Genomic DNA, 11,868 nt, shown 5'->3' on the forward strand with positions numbered 1-11,868 from the left:
TTGTCAAAATGCTTCAAATGGTTTGGTTCTAGTTCAGGACATGCCCACATTAATGTCAACTAAGAAAATTAAGTAGAGAAATGGATCAGAGCAAAATTGTAGAAAAATATGTGCGCAATGTTAGGGAATGTATTTTGGACCATTTTTTTGACATAGTACAGCCAAGCTGACCCTATGGACAGTAGAAGGGGAGTAAGTGGTCACCACCAGAATCAAATTATCTTTAAAGGATTACTGAAAGGTAGGACATGCCTCCCGGGGCCACCCTGCTGACCAAAATGGAGCGCAAGAGCATCAAACATAGTCCAAATTTTGGTCATTTTTGACAGCTTTAACTCATATTGCCCCCCTTAATAATCGTCAATCATATGGAAAGACCCCCTTGACCCACCAACTGGCCTATCACACCAGCCTGAGTACACGGAAAAAGAGGGTTGGTTAGGGTAGCCGGCATATTTATCGGTTGAAGGCTGCTAGTTGGGCCACCATTGCATTTAGTTGGGAGAACTGATTTTAGGATGTCGGTACCCCTGCAACTTGGTTACATGATTTTTTTAAAAGTCAATTTTTGAGCTAGAATTCTCACCCGAAAGTGTCACCTCTTTTTATGATACAAAACTACTCTGAAATTCCCGGATCGATATCTTAGTTCCTTCTCGACTTATCGTGCGTACAGATCGACAGACAGACAGACAAACAAACAGAATGAAGCTTTTCTGGTCAGTGGAGTAATGGGCTTCGCTAATCGCTCAGCCAAAAAAGTATAGCTAAGCCAACCAACTTTCTAGTTACGGGTTACGGGTTAACGCAACCAACTCGTTTTTTCCGTGTACTGTGGACTTTTGTCTCTCTAATGCCGCTCTCGAATTTTGAATATCACAATAATTTTGTTTCGTGCAAAATTAGGGCGCATGCCTGTAATTTTCGTCAGGAATGAATGAATTCCATAACCGCTCCTTCACGATGAGGATGAAGTGCCCTATAAAAATCCTTTGTCACGATGACGAAAATACCGTGGCTTATTTTTAGTACAGGGGTGTCGTCATGTATTTTCTCGTCACGGTGACGAGAAACCCCGTATCATGCGACGAAAAAACCCGTCACCACACCCATGTCCTTTACTAAAAACTAGCCAGGGTATTTTCGTCATCGTTTCAAAGAATTCTCACAATGTGCAGTGACCAGATCGTGCGCTGGTTCCCATCTGGACGTTCATGGATTCATCACAACGCATCTGCAACGAAAATAGTAAAAAAAATTACTTTTGCCAATTAATGAATGGGGGAGACATTCTCTGTTGAGCTCACCCGGTGAACCAGTTCTTTACCCACCCGCGGGCTATGCATAGTACTCAACATGTCCTTAGAAATGGCTTTGTTTTTGTTGTGAATTTGCAGGCAAAGCCGAGAGTGTGATGGATCATCTGGTGCGAAACTCCCCTTCAGTGTACAAAGAGACAAATGAAGTTTCAGCAGAACATTATAAACGCTATAAGGAAGACCTCGCTCTTGCGAAGGAGTTAAAGGTATGTTTTTATTTTGAACTGATTCTTGTAGGGGCAGACGTAACCTTTGACTTTAAATTTACTCTCTGCTGTTAAATAGTTTACGACACACCGATTTTCCATATCTTGGTCAAGGATTTTCCCTACTGGCGATAAAACAAAACCGAATGAGAAAGCTGTCGCTTACTATCGAGAATATTTAAGAGCGACTCGAGACAATGGGATGGAGCCTTTCGTAAGTACATTGAATACTCCCGAATGTGATGACCGCACTTTTATTAAAACATGTCTCTAATCGACGTTCTCTAAATAATGCTGACATAAAAGGTTAAAAATAACCCTGTCAAGTTTACATAAAATGCCGTTTCGTGTCTTTGCTTGTTGAAAATACATTTTGATAATTATAAGCTCATTTGAATTCCATTTCAACTGAACGCAGCAAGGGCTACAATATCCAAACGTGTTCGGGGATTAATGAGCTCTACCCAAAGGCTCTGTGGGTCGCACAGGTGCTCCCGGTGTAAGTTTTTGTCGCTATCCCTTGACCATAAACGAGTTTATCTCACTTGAAATTTGGATGCTGAAGAGTTCACACAAACCTACCTTTGTAATTCGATATTAAGACCTCCACGAAGAAATGTAGGGTGGACGGTATCGAATTTCAAATCCAATCAATCTAAATATTTCCGAAAGAGAATGTCCATCGTAAGTCACGATTCGATGATCAGACAGCGAAATGGGCCCGCTTTCTTCCCTCCGAATGCTCAATGTGTGGCGGTGTTTGAATGGTGTTCGTAGCAACAAAAAAAGCAAAAAAACGAACACTGTTCTCGAACCTTATTTATGTTGGCCGATCAGGCTCGCTTACAGTCAGTTCTCTCACAAATTTAGTCTACTTTCACCAGAGCACAGCAAAAATTTGATCCGTAGCGAAATCGCGGAGAAAATGACAAAACGAGATTCGTGCACGGGCCTGCCTGGCCGTTACTCGTCGAGCTTGCTCTGCCGACTATCTTCTCACTCATTTCGGACGACCGAAACTGGGTCGCAGGCACGCTGGGATGTAGCTTTACTCCTCCCCTTCCGATTCATTACTCGTTGTCATAGTATTTCAGACGTTTTGATAGAATATGGTTGAGTTTACTGAAGCGCTGCAGTCGTGCGCGGCTCCTCCCGGCTCCTGTCGCCGCGCGCCGAGGCCAGGGGTGGGGGCCAGGCCTCGCTACCGCATGGGGTCACGCCTAAGCGACACGTTTCCACCCCTTTGAACAAACGCGCATCACTGCCATTGCTAAAATGTTCACTGTACCCATACCATCGAACATATAAACGGTCACAATAACCAACACTTTTTTCCGTGTAGACACTGCTGAGGCACCGTCTGTTTCTCTATGTTGTCTGATTCGAGTCTGGAATAGAAGCCGCCACAGTAGAGACATTACTTACGTAATAAGCCACGAGCTTGTGACAACTACCCGAGCGTGTCTCCTCCATGTAAAGCACTTAAAGGTATGCATTTTTAATGTTCTATTCCAGGTCACGATGTTTCACTTTGATCATCCATATTCCCTTGAGGTAGAAACTGGGGGCTGGAAAAATAGAACAATGGTTACAAAGTTCGTCGAGTACGCCGAATTCCTATTCGAGTCATTCGGCGATGCCGTAAAATACTGGAGCCCTATTAACGAAGGCAATATGTACTGCGGTTATGTACCACCAGCATTAGGCTACGCTGGTATGGAATCTTACGATCCGCACACGTTCTACGAATGCTTACACAATACAATTCTAGCTCACACTTTAGCATATCGCCTTTACAAGGAAAAATTCTACGCACAGCAGAAAGGTACTGAAACAATATATGATGTTGAGTGCATGACCGTATTTTGTTGCCCCCGTTTTCCTCTCTTAACATATGTTTCTGTACTCTCTGTCTTAGGAAAAGTTGGCATATCTGTTTTGATGTGGCCAGCAACTCCGAACACTCAGGATTTCAAAGACAGTATTGCTGCAGACATTTTTAACAACCTAATGGCTGGGACCGCTGTTGATCCAGTTGTGCACGGTGACTACCCTCCCCTTAGCCGGTACTTAATTGACAAACGGTCAACCGAGCTTGGTCCTCTGGGATCAAGGCTTCCGCATTTCACTGAAGAAGAGAAAACAGCGTTGGTGGGCGGTGAGTATCCATGCAGGCAACCCACACCATTCAACATACCAACAATTCGTTAAGTTTGACATCATTGTGTAAGTTAGCGCTTGCGTTCCATTCACGAGACGTATGTATCTTCAGGTGGCCCAGCGTCAGATTTCGTTGCCCTCAACCTGTATAGTGGTTTTAAAGTGGAGTACGCCAAAAATGCGTCTGATCATGGAAATTTGCCCGTCGCGGCAGTGCTTCAGCCCGTTCTTGACGACATGGAACATGTGAGATTAATATCGGGAGGAACCTTCGATGTGGTGAGTTTATCTGGCGTTTTAGTGCAGGATGTTGACGTACCACCAAAGCCCCTAAATCCGGACGATTTTTAGAGAAAATGTCCTGTGAAATCCGTAGTTTTGATAAAATTGAAAAACGATGGTGGTTATAAAATCTTCGAACCAAGACAAACCTGCTACCATCTTGCTTGAACGATTTTTTATCACATACGGGGTACCTGTGAGGCCCGCTAGAAAAGTGTGCGCGTTTTGAAACCAAGGACAGCATTCAAAAATTATGTAAAGTAAAAAGCTGTTGGGGGGAATAGAAACTTCATGAAAAAGTATGACCTCACCCTACCAACGAAATTTTCGTATCCGGTAAAGTTTGGCCGGCAGAACTGCTTAAAGGCTGCTTTTTAACGTGTTTTAAACTTACTTAAATTGGGACGATAGTCATTTTGCATGTAAAAGCCAATGTCCCTGGTTAGGGGACTTTCGGAAATCGTCTCTCAAACTTGACATATGTGACAAACGAAATTTTCATGTGTCATCTTGTAGGTAAAGAGTCCTTAGTTTCTTATATGTCAACGTAAAAGTTGTACGATCACCCACCGTTGAGAGCCCCACATTCTCGCGAAGCAATATAAAAATTTCCCGTTTTGTGACGCCCCAAAACGCAAGTTTGGCATTTTTTTTAGAGAGAACAGTATGCCAGATATCGGAAATATTTCTTCAAATCAGGATTCTAGAAGGTCTAACCTTTCCAGCGAACCTTCGGAAGCTATATTCCGGATACCTGTTTTCGATTTAGGGCCTTTATTAGTAGAAAACAGCAAAGTGTCCCACGTTAGGGCGCTAGTCCCGATTTGGGGGCTTTGATTGTACTAAGTAGCCTGATATTTGTATTTCTTACTCTAAGTGCTGACAAAAATCCACGGTGGATCTATTGCGAAGCTCAGGCGTACGTCCTCTACTGAGCACAGCTGCTGGCCCCCTTGTAGTTCTGATCCTCTTTCCCTGCAGAGGGGCCCAAGCAGGAGGTGACCAACAACAGAACACCCTACCTAGGCTTGGCCTCGACCCTTGTGCAGGGAAAAGGATGCCAAACCAAAAGGTGTCCAGCAGCTCTGCGCGGCTTAAGGCGCACTGGTTTTAAGGTCGGGAACCTTAAGTCGCACAGTTGCTGGACACCCCGGATTTACAGTGTACTCCTCAGCACTTGTGGTCATGTGGCACAGCCTCACGGCTAATGCGCCACGGGTTGGGAATGCGACAACCGGGCGGTGTTGTGAGTACACTTCATCCGCTCGACACGTGCGGATAAAAACCGCTTACCTCTAGCGACCGTTTAGAAAACCGCTGACCTCTGGCGACCACCTGGAAAACCGCTCACCTCTAGCGACCGTTTAGAAAACCACTTAAAAAGGCTTTGTTTTTACACATTTTGAGATATTAGTATCAAAATGATCCCCGAAAGACTCTGATTCTGATGATACCAATATCTCAAGTTGTGTAGAAGAGTCATTTAAGCGGTTTTCCAAACGGTCTGCAGAGGTAAGCGGTTTTCCGGACGGTCGCCAGAGGGAAGCGGTTTTCTACCCGGTTGCTAGAGGTGAGCGGTTCTCATTCTCGTGTGTCGTGCTGCAGGTTGATGTACCCCATATCACTCACATGCCTCTGTTGTGATGTAATAAGAGTTTAGTTACATCAATAATCAGACGGATCTCTGACGAGCAGTGAGAACGAGCAGGCTGCTGATAACGTAGGATTTGGGTTTATTGACTCAGAATAGTACAGGTTACCTCCCTTGCACCTCGACAATTGGCAGGATTCCATAACGGCACTCATCGGAGGGGCAAGTCGGTCCAGATAGGCAGCAGCACACACGTCCTAGGAGGCTCGTCCGAGTGTGAGGTCTTTCCTCTCTTGAAGCTTGGCTCCAACTAACTGACTGGAAAATTACGTAGGGCTCAGCAGGGTCGCCTAGCAATGGTAGGGATTGTGATAAGAGTCCTCTTCCAAGACGAGTGCGTGGGTGCCGCGCCAGATGCATCCGAAAGCAATGTGCTGGGCAGAGCCTCACAGGCTTTGCACTGCGTAACACCTCCGCTAGACATTGAGAACTAGCACAGTCACAGCTACCAGTGCCTCCGGTGCGGCGTGACGGGCTGCGCGCTCTCGGACGGACAAGCACTAACTGGAACTCAGAGGCTGGGCGGGGCTGGGTCGACCAAGGCCTGACGGCGTGACCCGACTTACGGGTGGCTCCATTTTGCTATGAACAAGCAGTCGTAAAAGCTCTTTCGGAGAGAAGTAGAGGGCAGCTGGGGAGGAGTGCCAGTGCCGTTCCGCCTTCCGTTTCTGTCATTCTTACCTCATAGCTTCGCAGTCCATTGGAATACCCTATTGATTGCGTTGCGTTAACTTAGTGTTTATGCCGCTAGTTTGAGCCACAGCCCATCATTTCGGTTGGATTAGATGCCTCCAACTCTGAAGACTCCTAAGCCAAATTCGTCCTTCGGGGACAGATTGCCATAGTGGATGACTTTACTACTTTGATCCTGAAATGGTAAGAACACGGGCACGCCTAGTACAAATTGATTCTTTGACTTCGTATTGCAGAAAGATGACCAACCGATGCGAAATGCGTTGCTGTGGACCTGGAACAGATATCACCTGCCCATCATCATCACCGAAAACGGCTACGGAGATGTTGAAGGTCGTGGTATTCACGACTATGATACTAGAGCTGAATACTTCAGGGTAAGACTTCAGAATTACTTGGGTTATTTACGCTGCTTGACAGTAAAAAGGTTACAATAAGGATACATGTCTATGATAACCCGACAAAACAAGCCCTCTCGACACCTGGAGGTGGCGGGGCTAGTGTGAAAATCAACCCGCAAAAATATCAGACACTGCATTTTTTTTTACATTAACTTTCCTCGGCCGAAACTTGCGCGAGTATAATCAACCCTCCCTACGCACAAGCGGCTATCTTTTTGAGCGTGGCAGACAAACGGCTCTCTGTTTTTCTTTGAGGTTAGGGTTGTCCACGTTTATATTCAATAACTCCCGAAGCAAGAAACATAAAATTACCGGGTAAGAAATTTCCTGCTATGACAACCGCAAAGAGTAATTGGTTAAACGTTCATAGTGTTACACAACCTCTACAGGGAGATATTAGAACCCAAAGTCGCGAGGTGGGAAAAGCAGTTAGCCGTTTGTCTGCCACGCTCAAAAAGATAGCCTTTTGTTTACAACGCCCAAAAAGATAGCCACTTGTACGTAGGGAGGGTCGTAATGACCATAAAAACAAGAAGGCTCACCCTTCCGTCGAACGGAGCTACCAGCTAACACTACTTCGCTCTGCCGACAACTCCGTTTGGCAAGGGCCCGGCCTGTTTGGCCTTCCACTACTCATATTTGGATAAACTTTGGCTTCCCGGCAGGCCTGTCGCCCTTAGGATTTGCTCGTCGGATATGAGAAAAGACGTGCTAATGGTGCGACCCCGTCACTACGCTTTACTCTTCTACTTTAAAAAAGGAACAGGAAGAAGTAAGAAGAATAACAAAGCAGTTTTTTGCCTGTATGGTTTTTAAACAGCCTTAAAACGGGATTTTTAAATACATGCACCTATAGCTCCAAAACGGTTAAGGACACGGCAAATCCGAGGACCAGCCTCAATTCAGAATGCGATCTTTATATTATTTTTTTAATTTTTTTGTTTTTACCTTCTTTTGGTTGGGGGGGGGGGGGGGGGGGGCTACTTCTTCCTCTGTCATTTTAAGCCCGCTCTTCTGCTTTGTAAAAGCTAGAGGCCCGCTTAGGCTTATGCTATCGCCTCTGTGTCTGTCCGGAGTTTGCCGGAGTTGAGGCCCCCTCGGTCGGTACGTCGTCCCGGTGAACATCCGTGCATGGTGGAGTTGCCTACACACCGGATCGCAGGTGGTGAGAATTTGGGGTTTACTCGGTAGAGCGCCCTGCTGGGAGAGGCTACACAGCAGTCTGCTGCTGCCTAAGGAGTGTTTGGAGTAGGTGGTGGGCAGTAGTGTTACCATGTAACCCCTTTCACCCCTATGCTCAACCTATTATAATTCTGATATTTTAAAATATTTTTAATATATTTCGAAAAAATACATTTATTTGATTCTTCTATATTTTTATTCAAATCGCTCACCTACGTAAAAGTTGATAGAATTTCTAAATCTATTAAAAATATTCTAAATCTAATGAAAATATAGAGGTAGGTCAACTTTTAGGTAGGTCTAATCAGCTGCACCGCATTGGTCGATCCAGGTTTTGTACTTTAGTTGGCATAATACACGCGTTAGTCCTGATAGCTTACACGTTCATTGGCTGCTTTGCGACGAAGCATATTAGTCACTTCAACTAAACTTTTTTTTCCGTGCATGACGTAGAGGTCTGAAAATTTCAGGGTATCATTGCTCTCACTTTTAGACAACGAAACGGGCTTAGGGGGGTGAATGGACATTGTATGTTTCGTCCCAAATTTCTGAAATGTTTTTTTTTTTTTTTTCCTCAGACCAATATAGGTGGACTTGTTCGAACTGCAAACGAGTTTAACATTCCAATTATTTCGTACCACGCATGGTCTCTGCTAGACGTATTCGAGTTTGCGTCTGGATATGAAAGGTAAGTATTTTTGTTCAGTTGTTCAGTTGCACTATATATACAGACGAAGGAAGTTCCCGAGACGGGTCTGGGAATTGAATACTTTTTGCGACCAATCGGGTAATAATGTTATGCTTGCTGAAAGACTTTGGGTAGGTTTGAGGTCACACCCCACACTGTTAAAAATTCTGTGGAGAAACCACAAACAAAAGTGTACGGATTGCTTCTGTTACAGAAATTTTCAGTTATTTTGGGAACACCCAAGTCGATACCTTAGACTAAAAAGAACGCAGTTCATCCGGGCGTTTCGAAAGGCACGCAGTTCAGCCGCACGTTTCAGAAGAGACGCAGTTCAGCCGCGCGTTTCGAAAGACACGCAGTTCCTATCTCTAGAGCGGTAAACTGCGTGTCTTTCGAAACGCGCTGCTGAACTGCGTGCCTTTGAGTCTTTAAAAAAACAAAAACAAGCGACACATTTTTCAGAGAGGGTTCAAAGAAGGGTGGTATACGACTTTCTGATCCTTCTGATTTATATCAAATTTCACGCAATTTCCTTTCCATTGCAGGCGCCCATTTGGACTGATTCACGTGGACTACAAACATAAAACTCTGAAACGTACTCTAAAGGACTCCTCGACGTTCTTTATTGAGATGGCTAAAGTGGGCCGAGTTCCTACTTCATCGTCGGTATCAACTTTGTCACCACCATTGTCAACTCGAACACCGTCTGCAGCCACATCAGTTACGTCTCTATCAATTCTGCTGACAGTTAACACCTTATTAATTTTGGCGCTTTAACTGATAACAAATAAAAATATCACAGCTATCGACAATTATTAACCTTCCCCCACTCTTTTAGAGAAGCCTTACCCTGACAGGGACTGGCCACGGACAATCTATAGTCTTTAACAGTAACTGTCAGCATTGTCCCTGTCCAGAAACCAGGGCTAGAAACGTAATGCGATTAAATTTTAACTAGGTAAGATGTACGCCAGACCATGGTTCTTGTGACTCGTGATATCACTGTCCCGTCGGTTTAAGTAAAACTCCCTTCACAATTTTTAGCCCGCCCTTCTGCTTTGAAAAAGCTATTCAGCGGGCTTATATGCAAACGACCTCGTGTCTGTGTGTCTGTCTGTCTGTTCCACTAGAAGGAGATGTGCTAGAGACTTGAAATTGTCAGGGTATCTTAAGGTCTACTCCTTGAGAACGAAATGCCTACGGAAAATCCTGGCAACCACCCCTAAGGGTGTGAATGGGGGTTCCAAGGTTGAAAAATTCTCCGAAAAAGTATTTATTTTTATGTTCTCCGAAGGGGCGAGTCGTGAAAATAGATCCCGTTACAAAAAAAATTCGTCCGTTTCACTCTATCTCCAACCGTTTAGGCGCTAGAGGGTTTTTTTTTGGACGAAAATAAGCTAAAAATTGCTAAAGTGACCAATAAGATGTAGAAAAAGGCCTAAAAATAGAAAGGAAACTCTCCCCCCCCCCAAAAAAAAAACGTTTTCTAAGCAGAAGGGTAGGTTGTAGTCGCAGTGCTTCACCGTCACATCCCTTTCTCGAGTCTTTGGGGCAAACTCAAAGGCGGCGGGTTAAAGCGGGCCGAAGGCCCACTACATTATTCGATCATGTTCTTCAGCAAATCGCGTGACAGAAACGGTCGGGCCGCAGGCCTGACCATCGCCGCCGGCAGGGCAAGCAGGCCCGGCCTCTGCCCTTTGGCGGAAGGGTGGGCCTGCTTGTTTCTTTTAGCCCGCTCTTTTGCTTAAAAGCTATGTAAGCGGGCTTACGCCATCGCCCCTGTGTCTGTACGTCTGTCCGTTGCCCAAGAAGGACGTTAGCTCGAGGTCTAAAATTTTCAGGGAGTTATTGTTGTCACTTATAGACAACGAAACGGTTGGTGCATATCCTGGCAACCACCCCTGAGTGGGTCTGAGGAGGTAACAAAGAAATAGGGGTTGGTCCAAGAAGTGGGTAACTTGTGGAAGTAGAACCCTCTCAGCTAAAATTTGGTCCATTTGGCACTATCTCTCACCGTTTAGGCGCTAGAGGGAGTTCCTCTCACAAAAGTGGCCCAAAAATATATATTTTGATCGTTGGAAATATTTGATGGTCTCCTAAGGGTAAGCTTGTGAAAGTAGAGCCCTTATGGACTAAATTTTCGTCCGTTTGGCTCTATGTCTAACCGTTTAGGCACAACGCAAGAGGGAGTTTCGATCACAAAAGTGGCCCAAAAATAAATATATTATCTTCAGAAAATTTTTCATTGTCTCCAAATGAAAGAAGAACCCTCTGGGCCGCTTTCACTGTTTCTAACAAAAGGGAGTTTTTCTTACCAAAGTGGCCAAAACAGAAATATTTTTTTATTTTTTAAGGAGTACACTTTTGTCTGAGAAGTATGCCGTCGGATCAAAATTTTCTTCTAAGCAGAAGAGTGGGCTTATTTTATGGTGCATCACGGTCTATCCTCTGATTTTTTTTTGGGGGGGGGGGGGGGAATTTTTTAAAAATTTCTGAAGTTAGGTTGGTATGCAGCAGGTTCTTGAAGATCCCCCCTTTTGGTAGCCCGTGGCAAGAAATAAATGGAGGTCTGACACTAAATATTTTGGTTGCTTTTAAGATTATTAATTTGAGTTCTTAGGTGGACGATTTACATGCAAAAGCAGTAGTAATTAAAGCAACCAATTATCCAACCAACGGGGCGTCACCCGGAAAAACAACAATACAATGCAAGGACAAACACTACCGCCCAAAACCAGCGGAAAAGAAGTACAAAAGTACCACCGGACACACCAGAAACACTACACCGCTCACAACCTAGCTGGACAAGCCGGACTCACACCAGAGCCGGAAATACGTGGGACACCCCACGGGACGGCCGGACGAACCGAGCAGTACAAACAATTCTCCAGAAACACGGAGAGCGAAACGGGTAAACACCCGACAATCGTCTACACACACGCTCACACTCACACAATACAATTACTGGGCCCAGATTTCACTATTACATAGACTCACTACTGTGGTGACAGCAGACATCATCGCAGACGCAATATGGCGGCGATGACAAGCCGGTGGGTGCGGGGGCGCGAAGGGCGGCGCCGCAATGGTGAAGGGCTGGGCGAGGCAGGCGCCGGCGACTTCGGCATTGACAGCATGGCAGCAGCTAGGGAGGCGACGGCGACCTTAGTCACGCATCTTGGTGGCACTTAGAGCTCTGGACAACTTATCTTGAGACACAGATTTCAGTCCGCTCCAAAAGTGCAGCCCCACCCGGGTCGAGCTGCAGCCCGAGAGCGCACCATGT

General features: G+C 45.3%; 1 protein-coding gene across 1 annotated transcript in view; it reads left to right on the forward strand.

The window, feature by feature from the left end:
- Positions 1–9,550, forward strand: part of LOC113211591 (myrosinase 1-like) — a 15,604-nt gene extending 6,054 nt beyond the window's left edge. The window contains exons 2-9 of the mRNA XM_026430002.2: positions 1,398–1,525; positions 1,605–1,739; positions 3,041–3,350; positions 3,444–3,683; positions 3,798–3,964; positions 6,548–6,688; positions 8,473–8,582; positions 9,128–9,550. Of these exons, the coding sequence (XP_026285787.1) occupies positions 1,398–1,525; positions 1,605–1,739; positions 3,041–3,350; positions 3,444–3,683; positions 3,798–3,964; positions 6,548–6,688; positions 8,473–8,582; positions 9,128–9,359 (1,463 nt within the window). The 3' untranslated portion in view covers positions 9,360–9,550. The remainder of the gene's footprint in view (positions 1–1,397; positions 1,526–1,604; positions 1,740–3,040; positions 3,351–3,443; positions 3,684–3,797; positions 3,965–6,547; positions 6,689–8,472; positions 8,583–9,127) is intronic.
- The last annotated feature ends 2,318 nt before the right edge of the window (positions 9,551–11,868 follow it).

Source organism: Frankliniella occidentalis, unplaced genomic scaffold (genome assembly GCF_000697945.3).
Source record: "Frankliniella occidentalis isolate FOCC.00 unplaced genomic scaffold, Focc_3.1 Scaffold368, whole genome shotgun sequence".
Taxonomy (NCBI): domain Eukaryota; kingdom Metazoa; phylum Arthropoda; class Insecta; order Thysanoptera; family Thripidae; genus Frankliniella; species Frankliniella occidentalis.